The sequence below is a fragment of the Saimiri boliviensis genome, chromosome 14, assembly GCF_048565385.1.
Source record: "Saimiri boliviensis isolate mSaiBol1 chromosome 14, mSaiBol1.pri, whole genome shotgun sequence".
In the NCBI taxonomy this organism is placed as follows: Eukaryota; Metazoa; Chordata; class Mammalia; order Primates; family Cebidae; genus Saimiri; species Saimiri boliviensis.
This window is the reverse complement of record NC_133462.1, coordinates 79218429-79233704: the sequence shown is the minus strand read 5'-3', so window position 1 is coordinate 79233704 and position 15276 is coordinate 79218429. Positions and strand designations below refer to the sequence as shown.

The following is a 15276-nucleotide window of genomic DNA, read 5'->3' as shown; positions in this document are numbered from 1 at the left end:
TGCTGGTATGTAAATATCAGAACTCAAGGGGTCTTGGACAGTCATGCCAAATGCTAAAACCACACGTTACCGATGTGATAGGCTGAGTTATAAATAATCTGACAGAGACCACCTGAGTAAGTCTGCCAGGGCTGCCACAGGAAAGTGCTAGAAACTGGGAGGCTGAACTAACAGAAGTGCACTGTCCCACAGTTCCAGAAGTCTGAGCTTAAGGGGCACAGCGCTGGTTCCTCCCGAGGGCCATGCAGGAAGGAGCTGTCCCAGGGTCCTCTCCGTGGCTTGTAGATGGCGCCCGCTGTCTGTTCTCCTGTCACAGACTTCCCTCCACGTGTCCAGCTCTGTCTGAATCCACCGTTTCATAAGGACACCAGTCATACTAGAGCCCATGCTGATGACCACATTTTAATTCGATTATATCTGTAAAGACCCTTATCTCCAAATAAGGTGTGACATTCTGAGGTCCTGGGGGGTTAGAGCTTCCTTGTCCATTTGTATTGAAGGGGTACCCATAATATTACCTTCTCTCCCAGAAATTTCTCAGAAGGGGTAGAATAGGCAAATCTAAGGGGGTCCGGAGACCTCACACCTGTGGCTGTGTGGTCACATTCCTTCTGACTCAAGATTATTTCTTAAAAACACTGACGGCATCGGCTCTGTACCGACTATGGGAAAGCTGGAGCAGAGGCTGATGAGCTGAAGGGCCCGGGTTTCCTCTCTTGTAAGAACATGCCCCAGGTGGAGAAAAACTCATCCCCTGTGGACGAAGGGCCTACGTCTCAATTGCAAGGGCAGGGTGGAGGGCAGCTTGACTTCTGACAAAACTGAACGGTGAAATATTCAAAACATGCAAAATATACATCCCCAAAGCACAATGGGAATATGTTCACCAGACACTGATTATGCAAGCTCTTTTCAAAAAGCACCGAGGCCCCAAGAAGCTAATCTGACAGAGACTTACTATTCTCTAAACAATGGGTGAAAAGAGAGAAACCAAACCATTTTCTGAGTCTTTACAAGGGAGACCCCCACGCAGACAGACTCACACGGATAATCTGCGTGAGAGTTCGTAAGAGGCGCCGGGCACCAGTAGCTTGTTTTTGTTGTTTTTTGTTTTTGCCAGTAGCTTTTATGAACGTATCAGTTCCGGCAGACTCCTCCACAGAGTGAATGGTGAGTGCCACCAACCAGGGGCCCCGAGGTCGTGCCAGGAGCCCGGGCGCGAAAACAAAGGCTGTAATCCATCTCCCAAGAGCAGCGGCCTCGGCCAGACAGACAGAGCTCACTGTCTGACAAAAGAAACTTTTCACAACCAAGACCTCCGGGTGGAATCATGAAAAGAACCCAGGGTTGGGGGGCCGGGAGGGTACGAAGGGGTCTGATGATTGGCGAATCTGGAAGGCGTCCTCAGATGTTCTCCATGAATTCATTCCCCAGTCCTTTCAAAAAACACCAAGGCCACCATAGTGCTTGTTTCTACATAGAAAGCATTATGAGTGTTTTTTCTTTTTCTCTAATACATGAAAATGTGCTTACTGTGATTAAAATTAAAAACACTAAGAGATCCTTAAAATGTTGAAGGATGACCACCCCCCATCAATGACTGTGTAAGTGTCCAATCTGACAACAGAAACACTCCTGCATGTAAGAAGAGAACCGATCGCTAGCAGACATCTGAGTCTGTCTCAGGCACGGTAATGGGCCTATTTATTTCCATTCTCACTCATTTAATTTTATTTCATTTAAATGTCTTCAGGCCAGGGGCAGGGGTTCAGACCTGTAGTCTCAGCTGCTCCACAGGCTGAGGTGAGAAGACGGCTGGAGCACAAGAGTTTGAGATGACAGTGAGCCATGATCGCCACTGCACTCCAGCCCAGGCAACACAGCAAGACCTCATCTCTAAAAATAAAAATAATAAATCAAATGTAAATAAGTATTCAGAAGGACTGAATGCAGGCTAGCCAAGTCACCAAGTATTGATTACATTTCATTCACAGGGGACAACACACTGAAGGCACAGAAAGACGGAGTGATTTTCCCCAGACCACAGACAGAGAGAAGGCCGTCGACACAGGCAGCAGGGCAAGAAGCCGAAGCCCGAGGAAGGAAAGGAAGGGCAAGGAAGGTGAGCAAATGAGCCTCGTGCCAGAGTCAAGGTCAGGGCTGGCACAGATGGTCCCTGCTCCACAATGACAAACAGTGTGAAGAGGAGGCTACCCATGAGCGGACTTAGGCCGAGCCGTGTCCCACTCCAGAAAACATGAGTCCGTGTAGGAGCCAGATTATCTAGTTCTCTGATAGCTTCTTTTCATTTCCCTCCTGGCTATGCTCCATCCTAGTAGCTTTCAAACTTTTTCAACAAAACCCACAGAAACAAATAAATTTGATATAGACATCCAGCACCCAGTGCATGTCTTTAAATATATACATTATCTAGACACATGCACGCACATCCATCCATATATGGTGTCACAGGACTATCTGCTCTTACATGTATGATGTGCCCCGGTATGTTTTACTTAATTTTTCATCATAAATACTGATGCCTTTCTCCTCTATTAATTTTATGACCTACTTAGTGAGTCACAACTTAAAATCTGAAAAACCCTCGCCTTCGTCTCTGAAAGAGATTCAAGATTTCAGCCAATTGTCGATGTGCTTGATGGTTCCAAGCCCGATTCAAAGAATTAAAAGGGACCTGATACTTCTGAGCCCAAGAGCTTTCTTTTGTCAGAGGCAGGTGAACCAGAGCAATTCCCTCTTAAATAGGAGCGGGGTAAAATGAGGCTGGAACCTACTGGGCTACATTCCCAGACAGTTAGGGCATTCTAAGTCACAGGATGAGACAGGAGGTCAGCAGGAAATACAGGTCATAAAGACCTTGCTGATAAAACAGGCTGCAGTAAAGAAGCTGGCCAAAATCAAGATGGCGACATGAGTGACCTCTGGTCATCCTCACTGCTACACTCCCATCAGCACCATCGCCATTTACAAATGTCATGGCAATGTCAGGACATGATCCCATATGGTCTAAAAAGGGGAGCATGAATAATCCACCCCTTGTTTAGTGTATCATCAAGAAATAACCATCAAAAGGGCGACCAGCAGCGCTGGAGGCTGCTCTGTCTATGGAACAGCCATTCTTTCATTCCTTTACTTTGGTAATGAACTTGCTTTCACTTTGCACCATGGATTTGCCCTGAATTCTTTCTTGAGCGAGATCCAAGAACCCTCTCCTGGGGTCTGGATCGGGACCCCTTTCCGGTTACACTGGTTCATCTGTAGCTGAAGCCATCGGTGAACTGCAGGAGCTCTGCTTTCCTTCCTTAGCTTATGTGGTGAGCACAGGGCCATGCTCGGGAGACTCTCCAGAAGGCACTGCCGCGCTAACTAGAGAATTAGAAATTCTCCTCCCAGGGCTATCTTGGGGAGGAGGCAGTCGGAATCTTATTGCTTCTTTAGGAAACAGCATTGTTCACAGAACAACTGACCTGTGCATAACCTCGAGGGCATCATCCTATGCTCCAAAGCCACCTTAGGCTTCTGGCTTGGCCATCATCCTGAGTTTCCTAGAGGCCACTAGGACAATCCGACCCCCATCTTCTCCCATCACCCTGTCACGGATGTGCAGCACCGTGCCGCAATGGCAACAGTGGTTGGAGCAAGTGACACAACAGCAGCTTCCACTTGGACACTTCTCCAGTGGCCTTCCCTCCAGGAAGACGTCCCAGAGATCCAGAAAGTTGCAGGGAAATGGAGAGAAAAGATGACAGTGGCCACGGTGATCGTCAACTATAATCATTATGCTGGCAAAGCTATAAAATCCAACCCAGGTCACCACACAAGATCCTGAACATTTCCACAAGAGGAAGAATAGTATGCTCCAGAAAGCAACCCAGGTATGCACCTTAATAGAAAAGAGTTGAATAGGCTGGGTGCAGTGGCTCATGCCTGTAATCTCAGCACTTTGGGAGATGGATAACGAGGTCAGGAGATCGAGACCACGCTCCCTATCATAGTGAAATCCCGTCTCCGCTAAAAATATAAAAAATTAGCCAGGCGTGGTGGCACGCACCTGTAGTCCCAGCTACTCAGAAGGCTGAGGCAGGAGAATCACTTGAACCCGGGAGGCGGAGGTTACAGTGGGCCAAGATCGCGCCACTGCACTCCAGCCTGGTGACAGAGCAAGACTCTGTATCAAAAAAAGAAATAAAGGAAAAGAAAAAGAAAAAGAGTTGAACGTTGAACAAGCCACACAAAGGTACAGACACCTGCATGCTGGCTACACCAGCCTCATCCTGAAGAGTTGTGAATAGTGCCTGACTAGGAATTCTATAAGTTGCTCTGGGACTGTGAAAACAGATTCCTCAGGGAAGCAAAGAAAAAGATGGATTTCTTTGTGTTCAGAAGATGGCAGGCTTCCATCCAGAAAACTGCACACTCAGAGCCGAGCAGTCAGACCCCCTTTCTGAATGCCGAATCCCTGGGTGGGAAAAGATTTGTGCGTCTGTGCCTCCCGCCATCCTAGAAGGCCAAGGAGAGGCTGAATACTGCAGCGCATTCGCTAACGAGGAGCCAGGCACTGCAACTGCTCCAGAAAGGTGTCTTAGACAGAATTATAAGCAGAGCTTAAGGTCTAAAAACAAACAAACAGAGCAAAAGTGCTCTACCGAAGAGATGAGACTGTCCTTTCAGAATCAAGACACACATCCCTCCCCAGTTCCCAACTCCAACTCCAACAGAGACGTCCACTTCTCTGCAAAGGCTGAGGACAGAAACAAGGCGGGCAGAAAGAGGAAGTGGAAGGAGGTGTTGTACTATGTCTCTTTAAAGCAGCTGTTGGAAACCGTTTCAAAGGTTAAAAAAGAATTTTTGTTTTATCCAAATATAAGTTTCTGGGAGGAAATACGACACCTTGGGCAGTGTATGAAGTCATGCCTTTGATTCCAAGCCTGTCAAGCCTCTTCTGGGTGTTACATCTCAGGCTTCCTATGGTGAGCTAAAGAGGGAAGCTTCAGTACAGAGAAACGGCAGCACAGGGGGGTGGGCAGCTTTGCAGTCACGGAGCAGGTGATGGCTCTCCTGGCCGCGGCGCAGGGCGGGTGCACGGCTGGTAAGCCACGCGTGGGCTCCAAGTCCAGGAGTGGAGAGCACCCTCCTGGGTCGCTGTCTCAGTCACTCCACAAGCCCATCCAGCCATCCTCACCGTGGGGGCCGCCCCACTGCGTGGCTGTCAGCCTATATTATGGCATAATTAAGTAAGACACCAACCGTGTTGAGAAGAGTTTCTGAGAATTAAATCAAGAGAGAGAAGCCCTCAGAGGCACCCCTATGTGTCAAGATTGATTGATGTGATGGCCACCAGAGAAGCCCTGCTGGAACAATTCAGCACATCTGCCCAGGGACGGCTCTGCCCGTCTCTGGAGACAGAACTCTCACAGAGGCAGGAGAGACCTGGGGGAGGCTGTGCAGTCATCCACGCCATGCTCTTCTAAAAGTGAAGAGGGCTTGGCTGCAGCTTCCCACTCTGGACATTGAATTATTCCATTTATCTGTTTATGTTTACATGGCTGAGATGTAAAACAATAAAACAAAAAGCCCACCCCACCTCACTCGGCCAGCCAACTTAGGGAACACTGTGGCTGGACACACACAAACCAATCAGGTGATTTTTAAAAACTCTCAAAATCCCAGGTCCCCCCAACCCCTTGTTCTACTCAGCACATGCCCCTGTCTACAGTGGCTCATCCTAGAATCACCACTAGGGAGAAGGAACATGTTTAGCCAGAAATCTTGCTGTGTCAACACCAGACCTAAGAATCACTGAAATAATACGATGCTCAAACCACCAAACTCTTGGCAGCCTAAGATAAGCCCCCTATAAACCAGCAAGCAGGCAGCAACCATCACCCACCCTCCTGAACCCTTGCAATGTCCTCCCCAGCCCCTCCAGGAGAGACAAGGTCAAGACCATAAAATGACTTCAGAAGCCATAAACGCAGAAGCAGCATCTTCTGAAATCAGGCAATCAAGAATCAGATAAGCAGGCCGGGCGCAGTGGCTCATGCCTGTAATACCAACACTTTGGAAGTTGAGGCAGGTGGACTGCCTGAGCCCAGGAGTTCAAGATAAGCCTGGGCAACATGGAGAAACCCCATCTCTACGAAAAATGCAAAAATTAGCTGGGCGTGGCGGCACGTGCCTGTGTTCTCAGCTACTAAGGTGGCTGAAGCAGAAGAATCACTTGAGTCCAGGTCAAAACTGCAGTGAGCCGTGATCACACCACTGCACTCTAGCCTGGATGACAGAGAGAGAGAGAGAGAGAGAGAGAGAGACGCTGTTTAAAAAACAAAGTGGGAGGAGTGGGGCTAGGCATGGTGGCTCATATCTGTAATACCAATACTTTGAAAGGCCAAGGTATGTGGATCTCCCAGTCCAGGAGTTTGAGACGAGCCTGGGCAATGTAGTGAAACACTGTCTCTATTAAAAACACAAAAATTAGCTGGGTGTGGTGGTGCACACCTCTAGTCCCAGCTACTCGGGAGGCTGAGGTGGGAGGATTACCTGAGGCCAGGGAGGTCAAGGCTGCAGTGAGCTGTGATCATACACTGTACTCCAGCCTGGGTGATGGATGGACGGACGAACGGATGGAAGGAAATAAGGAAGGAAGGAAGGAAGGAAAAAAGTAGACAAGCAAAACCCCTTGAAAAGGCTGACCCACGCCCTTGAGTCAACTCGGGGAAGGTGAGTGAGGGACCTCTAGGAGCAACATGTGGGGCAGCCTCTGCAGCAAGGAGAGGGCACCTGTGTTACACGGGGCCTTTGCAGGGCTGTGGGACCTGTGGGATGCATCCAGGTTACCCGTGGCTTGCAGATTTAGAAAAAGAGTCCACACCCAGGAAGGGACTGTACCAAACTATTCCAGCCCTGAAAATGCCCCCTTTACCTATCAGGTTTCTCGCTTCAGCTCTGGGAGGAAAATAACACAGTGCCACAGGCTCTCCCTCGGAGTGCACTGTGCAAGCCCTGAGCTGGCCGTTGATGTGGCTGTCCTGGGGGCAGCCTTTCACCCGCAGTCCACCTCACGGCTCTCAGCCACACAGCACCACTGTCTTTTCAGATATGAAGCTTTAAAGGGGGATGGGGAAGAGTGTGGGCAAGTGGGAGGAGTGTGTCTGGTGGGGCGGGACCCACACACACAGGTATGTAAGCGGCCGCACTTGTATGTACTATTAACATGACTATCCTAAAGGCTGCTGAGTGGCAAGTTTAGGAAACTAAACAGGGACAATGTCTAGGGACAGAGCGTTTATCCTGAAGATGTGGACATGTGCTAGAAGCACCTCCCACTGCCAACCTCCAATAAGCAATCATACCTGAAAACAGTGGCTGAAGATGAGCTCTCTTCCTGAAGCCTGCAATGCCTTCCAGGCTGGGAGCCAGAGCTGACCCACAGGCAAAGCTGAGGCCCTCACTCAGAAGACAGAAGCTCGCCTTCAACAGGAGGAGGGCAGCAGGGTGGGAAGGAGGGCTTCTTGGAGGAGGAAGGCAGCTTCTCTCAACAGTGATCCTTCAGCCTCAACTACTGGATGGGAATGTGGCCACAGCACTAGCCAGCCACTGTTCACAGAATCGAAGAATAGACCAGGAGTGGCCCTGGCCTGAGGTTATTTAAAAACAGAAAAGAAAAGCCCCTGCAGGACCAGGAAGGGAGATCCAGTAGCCAAGCCAGGGACACCCCAGAGCAGGCCGTGCTCTCAAGGGAGAGGCGACACCAGCCTCAGCCCACAGCAGTCCTGCGGCAGGGGCTCCAGGAATGTCGGCCAAGAGTCAAGGACAGCAAAGTGAAAGAATACAAGCAAAGCCACACCTTAACCCCAACGTAGGCGGCTTTCAACTAGGTTTTAACACAATGAATGTTTAATAAAATGAAGTCATTACAATTCACGGTCAATCTTGGAAACCAGAAAATGCCAGAGGAAACGGGTTTCAGTTTAGGAGTCCAGTGACAACATCTTGGAAGAAACACAAAGGTAATTCCTCCAAACTGAGGAAGCTGTCAAATCAGAGAGCATCACTTTGAGAATCATCGTCTGAAATATCCCCCAGCTTGTCCCTGCCCACCCCTTTAGCCCCAACATCTCACCAGCTGCAGACACTGCCTCCTGTTTCTCTAACTCTGGCCCCTCCCTCCCAATTCACCCTGCCACAGCGGAAGGCCCATTTCCCTCTCACCTGGACTCCAGTGGCCCATCTGCCTCCCACCTGTCCCCCACTATGACTCCTCCTGTGCAATGCGGCCAGTGGGACAGACACCGCGATCTGATATTGCAAGAGGTGGCAGCTCTGGAAGGCAGCCTACAGGATGCTGTGTGGTTCTTACCCAACCTTCTCACCAGTCACATTTCCAGCATAATGCCTCCCCACCAACACGTGAGGCCACTCTGAGCTGTTGTGCAGCTCCTGGCGTGCCACTTCACTTACACGCACGGCTCCCACCCCATGCCCTCATGCCGTCTCTCCTTCCCCCTGTAGCCTGGGCTATCCCTCCAGATTAGTCCCAGCGGCATTTTATTATGCATCTTACTATCATAATTTGTTTCCTTTTCCCAAGTGATCCAGCTCCCTGAGAGCTGAGCTTGCTCCTTTCTCATCTAATACCCAGCGTGTAGGGTGCGGTCGGTCGGTAGAAGGTGGCTGAGTTGCAAATGAACACAGGAGTGCTTCCCACACAGTCCTTTCCGAGGCCACACCTGCTTCAATCCAACCAGGTCAGCAAGGGAGGCAGGCAGTGGCCTCCGATCAACACCTCTATAGAAAATGAAAATACTGCCCATATTAAGGAAATAACCAGAAATATGATTTAGCTATTAACAACAACAACAACAAAAAAAAAAAAATGAAAGAGGAAGAGGGGCGATGAAGCATACACAAGACATGAACAGCTGCGCACAAGTTCTCAGACCTGGCGAGGGAGAGAAGGCTCGGGACTCCTCCCAAACCTTCCTCCTCCAGGGCTCCCGAAAGAGATACATGAAAAGGGAGGGGAAAAATAACCACTGTCTTTTAGCTCATCAATTTGTCACATCCAAATCCAAACAGAGGAAGTACAAAGACTGTCTTTTTCACTACCAGCCCAGGAGGAAGAAGGAAAAAGTGCTTATTTTTAACCAAGCCAAAAAACATAAGCAGCTACAGATCAATAAGGAGCAGAGGAGACAAAAAAAAAAAAAAAAACCCTCACAAGAAAGCAGAACCTCAAGGAACACCAGAAGGGGGGCCACGAAAGCCCAAAGCGGCCTGGACGAGGAGTGGACAAACCTCCTCCCTCTTAATTAATCACAGGATAATAAAAATGCAAACGGCAAGCATCTTTAAAATGCATATCCCAGAGGGGCTGGGCAGGTAGGCAAGAAAGGCAGAACTGCTAACTCTCATTTACCTGTAATTAAGTGATTACAGAAACCTTGTTTCAAACATGGTATTTCCTAGTCCAGATGGAGCCACTGCCACCACGAAGACAGTTGACGTTCCGGGCCTGCCTGACGTCTGGGCTGTGCTGCACCAAACACCACATGGGACAAGGGCCCCACAGGTGCTATGCCAAGGTGGGCAGCTTTCCATCAACAAACCAGCTGTGGGTAAGAATCTCAAAAGACAAAAGAAAACCCTGCAAATGCCTAAGCCCCGACCTCAGCAGAAGAATCCCCCGGTTTAAGCCTCCCCGGGGATTCTGACGGGCTGAGAACCAATGAGTTGGCTGCATTCTCTAAAAGTCTACGTATTTATTACAATCATCACCACAGTGCGATAACAACAAAAACGGAGGGAAATGGGGGACTGGCTTCAAATACCAGATACCTAGGGAACCAAAGGATGTGGGGAAAGATGATTTCCAGGAGAAAGCCCTTGGAAGGCCCAGGTCCGACTGCCAGGAGCCCGAGCCTGGCCCGGAGATCCCACAAACATTAGGGGTTGGGGGACCTGAGAGTGCAGATTTCGGAGCTGCTCCCTGAGAAATTCAGATTCAGGCGGTCTGCACTGGAACCTGCCTGCTAACGAGCAACACGGTGTGACTTGAGAACGGGGTCAGAGTGGGGGTGCCAAGGACAATCTTGGTACCGAGGCAGGGAGAGGCCCACAGGCTCACGGGGTGCTCTACGTGTAACAGGATGAGTGAGAGCCTGCAGATGCTGCAGCGGAAAACAGACAACGCAGCTCCGGAGGGGCCACAGGAGGATACCGGGATGCTCCGCCAGGCCTCTCACCTTGGTTTGTAGGTTACCAAGCAAAAGAAGAGCCTGATGTCACAAGACATTTCACCTCAAGGCCTGCAGGGATATCACTGAAGGCGCCAAAGACAAACTCATCCTTCCCATGATAAGCTTAGAAGCCACTGTATCAGCAACACCATAACCTCTGCCCCAAATCAACCACCTACTCCCAGGCTTTTTAATACTTTATAGTTGTTCTTCAAATCCCTTAGCCTCTAATTAATCCTTGCCCCACATGAGAACCCTGGCACATGGTTAGTAGATGTACTTTGAAGCAAGCATCACAGGAAGAAAAATAACACCTGAGATTTGCTTTAAAACGCACCCCTAAAACCCCACCACACACGCACAAGCATACACAGGAAAAGATAAAACATGCATGGTGAAGTCCTGGGGGGTGCCATAGGGTCTAATTTTGCAGATGTTGGCACTGTAAAACTTTCTTTAAAAACAAGACTGAAGTCAACATACTTATTACAACCATAATCCTAATTCCAGTGGCGAGGAGCACTAACTGCCCTTCAAGTGCCGGCACCTACTCTTCGGAGCCTTTATCACTGGGTACTTTGGGAGGCGCTGGCTCTGTGATACTCCGGTTATAGAGGGGCCGAGTGCACTAGTCTTTCTTGGTTTCAAGCACAAAACAGGACCAATGTTCTGGATACTAACTACAATCTCCAGGCAATTATTAATATTTCCCCTTTCCTTCTCTAAAGCACTCTGGTCTGGACACTAAACAGCATGGTCACTCTAGGTACGGGGAGAGGGTCGTGAAACAAAGGGTCAACTCTTGGACATGTGGCCCAGAGGCAGCACCAGAACATCTCCAAGCCCAACCTGCTCTGCCTCCCGATCCAGGTGTGGCCAGCAGCATCTGCATCAAGCCACCTCCTTGTGACACAGGCTATGGCTGTCAAGCATTCGCAGGTGCTGCTTTTGTAAGTGGAATATATTCTGGCAAATGTAGGAAGCATCGTTCCAAATGTCCTAAGATGTGTCACCTCCATTTAAAAGGGTGCTATTTTGAAACTGATTAGAATTTAAAAGTTAGCAATTAAAGCCATTACAAAGAAAACTCTCGGTATCTGATAAACAGCCAAATAACAGAAGGGACCATCATCAGGACACACAAGATGAGCCATTGACCCACTCAGGAGGGTGACAGTTAAATTCTGCCTGTCACAGTTGGGGGCATCTGGCTAGCTCATCAATGTCACCCATGTGTGTGTAGCAGATAAAGACAAGCACAATACCCTTTCGGTTATCAGAGCAGCAACAGAGGCCTGGGAGAACTCAATGCTTTAATAGGAGTGTGGGGCTAACATTTTCCCATGTGAAAAAGCAACATGCTGCATAAAGCCAAGAAAAAAAGCAAGGGAGTGTTCAGGCCAACAGATGACCCCTTTCTCCTAGGCCCCTACTGCACGTGCCATGCCTCTCTACAAGTGCACAGCAGCAACCACAAGAACTTCAGCAGGGCCACCCCGCAGTTCTGCATGTGACTTCAGGGCCCCCTGAAGGATGGGCAGCAGTCCTGGGTGACAGCATGGAGCCGGCACACACCATGCCTCATTCCTGCTTCTGCTCTTGAATGGCGCTGGTTCTGCCCTTCATTCCTACCAGCTGCTGCAAACTGGGCATTTCTCACCAAAAAATAACTATGCCTTCCAGAGAAGCTCTCGGGGTCTGGAGTCCCCCAGTTTTTCACCCTCAGAAACTTAGAACCAGAGACAGTGAGGACCCTGCCCAAGGCCCAGATGCTCACCAGGGATGGGGCGGACAGTGCCCAGTACCCCAATTCCCAGAACCTGCTGCAAGGGAAGGACTAGAAGGTTCAGCCTCTGGATTCCGGCTCCAGGAGGGCCAGAAGCCAAGCAGAGCCAGCGCCATTCTCTCCACCAGCTGCTCATACGTGGACGTGGGCAGCTCTCCAGCCCTCCCCTAAAGACAGTTTGAACCAGGGGTGGGCCCAGCCTGTAGGCTGCTGCTCTGAAGAGCAGCCACAGCAAGGAAACGGTTCTCCTGGAATTGCCAGCACCCAGGACCCGAAGGAGCTCACACCTTCTCCCAGGGTACGGGCCAATTCCCACATAGAGAACATCTGACTTTAAATGAACAGAACGAGGATAATTTATAAGTGAGTATTCAGAAAGACCCCGCCTTCCCATGTAGGCCCCACAGTAAGACAGGGGACAAGAAGTAGCTGACCAGCAAGTACCCAGAGAGCACTCAGCCAGGGAGCACAGGCACTTAGGGAGGTGAACAGAGCAGGCTACGACGTGCTTAGGAAAGCTACACTTTAGCCTTCCAGACTCACCAAAGGGCAGGGGACTCTTTACCCATAATGTTCTAGACACCTAAATGGTGCTTACTATGCACTTACTAGATACATTTAATTATATTAACCCAGGTCACCCTCAGAAGAGCGTTAAGAGGCAGGTGTTACTTTTTTCCCCATTTTACAAAGGAAGAAACAGAGGCACAAAGAGGTTAAGTTACTTGCCCCGGATCAAGAGGGATCAACAGGCAGAGCTGGATATAATCCTGGGCCCTCAGTGATCTGACCACACAGCCTCTGTGCATGGGGGGGCACAGCGAGTCCCCCCACACAGACTACTTGGTCAGAGCCACTCTAAGGCACATCTGGAGTTCTCGCAGACCCTGCATGGTGCAAGTGCGGAAGAACGCTGATATGGAAAGTGGCCTGGTGGAGAGAGCCACCCCCGACAGCTCCTGGCTCCAGGGAAGGTACTATTCCCAAAATGCAGCCCAGCCTTTTATTAAACAGTATGGTGGCTTTTTCTGACTGGCGGATATGAAACTAAGTGCAACACTGCATCACCATATGATTCAGCAACTCCGCATCTGGACATATATCACCCAAAAGATTTGAAAGCATGGTCTTGGCCAGGAGCGGTAGCTCGAATCTGTAATCCCAGCACTTCGGGAGGCCAAGGCAGGAGGATCACTTGAGGCCAGGAGTTCAAGACCAGCCTGGGCAATACAGTGAGACTCTCATCTCTAACAACAACAACAAAAAATCCCCACACACAAAAAATTTGCCTAGCATGGTGGGGAGCACTTGTTGTTCTAGCTACTTGGGAGGCAGAGGTGGAAAAATAAGCCCAGGAGTTTGAGGCTGCAGTGAGAAATGACTGTGGCACTGCACTTCAGCCAGGGCAACAGAGCAAGACCCTGTTTCAAAGAAAAAGGAAAGAAAAGTAAAAGAAAGCAGGATCTTGAAGAGACATCTGTACACCCATATTTCATAGCAGCACTATTCGCAATAGCCATAAGGACCCATGTGCCCATCGGTGACTAGATCAACAAAATGAGGCCCAACCGTAAAATGGAATATTCAGCCTTAAAAAGGGAGAAAATTCTGACATGTGCTATAACATGGATGAACCCTGAGGACATTATGCTAAGTGAAATAAGCCAGTCACAGCAGGGTAAGTACTGGACGATGCCACTTACATGAGGGACCTAGAGGAGTCAAATTCATAGAGACAGAAAGTAGAATGATGGTTGCCAGAGGGAGTGGAAGGGAGAAGGGAGTTGGTGTTTAATGAGACAGTTTCAGTTCTGCAAGACGAAAGAGTTCTGTGGATGGATGACGGTACGACAGTGCGAATGTACTTAGTGCCACTGAGCTGTAAATTTAGATGGTTAAGACAGTAAATTTTATGATGTATGTATTTTATCAACTTTTAAAGATTAAAAACAAAGTAAGAAACCCAACCCGGATCTGGACCCGGAGCCTGTACGATCCCTTCTGGGCAGTGTTAAGTGATGGGCAGGATCTCTTCTTTCAGCTGTAATATGAAGGCTCCAGGACACACTGTCAACAAATGTTGCTAACACTGTCAAAATCAATCAGTCCCTACTAGTCTCCTGTGGGGTGATCTAATTCACGATGACTCACAGCCCCCTTGAAGAAAGAGAATGTCTTTAAGCATGATTATCTACAGATCTATGCATTCTGGTTCCGTTTGTGGTTTGTTTCAAACTATATGCGCATTTGCAAAGAATGCTGAAAATTTTCAATGATGACACAAAAGCAGAGAAATAAGGATATAGCTATTTCAGAATGAGGAAGGATACGTATCTTCCCTTCCACACTATCACTCGGTGATGGAAAAGAGGTCCTCTGAACACACTGAAATACCGTACAGCTGGGTTGTGTAATGGCGTATACTACTGGGAGTCACCTTATTTTGTGTTATGCTAAATGATTTAGACAATTCATTTACCACTGAGTCATACACGAGCTTTTTGCCAAGGAAAAGGGGAAGGGAGGGGTGAGGAGAAAGGTTCGAATGATCTTTAAACACTTGACACAGACAGAATTCATTGTGGGAGGGGAGAAGATAAAACCATAATACACATTTGCAGAAAAGCCTCCAGCTGCGGCAGCGGGCCACTCCAGGAAGTGCAGGCTGGAGGAAGAGCCAGGTTTCCCAAGCACCACTGACATTACTCCCGGTTTCGAGGCCGGATTTCTACAGCAATGGGCAGCAGCTTCATGGGAAGTCATGCATCACTGTGCTCCCATCCTCTCAGCAGGAAAGAAGCCAATCTCCGTCACCTGTGCACTGCTGTACAAGGGCTGGGGCACTGGAAAGGGCAGGAACTTGGCCCAGGGTGGTGGAGCTAGGCAGTGGCAGGGGTAGGAATCCAACTCCAGGCCTTGACCAAACCTCCCAGCCACACTACTGTCTGTGTACACAGCACCTGGCAGGAACTGTCGGTTGGTTAACCATCCACCTGTCCCCAGACATGAAGCACAGGATGGCAGAGGTGAGCCATTCCCTAGACCCAAGCCCGACCCCCTTCACCCTGCCTCCCCGACCTTGGGATTCGTTCTTCCTCTCAGGCAGAGATGAGCTCACTGTTAAAAAGCCGACCCCCTGCTGGGGGCGGCGGCTCATGCCAGTAATCCCAGCACTTTGGGAGGCCGAGGAGGGTGGATACAAGATCAGAAGTTGAAAAACAGCTAGGCCAA

The 15276-nt window shown here is 49.4% G+C and overlaps 1 protein-coding gene across 2 annotated transcripts in view; it reads right to left on the bottom strand.

Annotated features, from left to right (window-relative positions):
- Positions 1-15276, bottom strand: part of GALNT2 (polypeptide N-acetylgalactosaminyltransferase 2) — a 211323-nt gene that overhangs the window by 126810 nt on the left and 69237 nt on the right. Inside the window, exon 1 of one of the 2 annotated variants that reach the window (XM_074385310.1) lies at positions 1775-5148. The exons of the other annotated variant lie outside the window; for it this stretch is intronic. Coding sequence (XP_074241411.1) covers positions 1775-1894 — 120 coding nt within the window. The 5' untranslated portion in view covers positions 1895-5148. Of the gene's footprint in view, positions 1-1774; positions 5149-15276 lie in introns of those variants that run through there. 2 annotated transcript variants of the gene reach the window in all.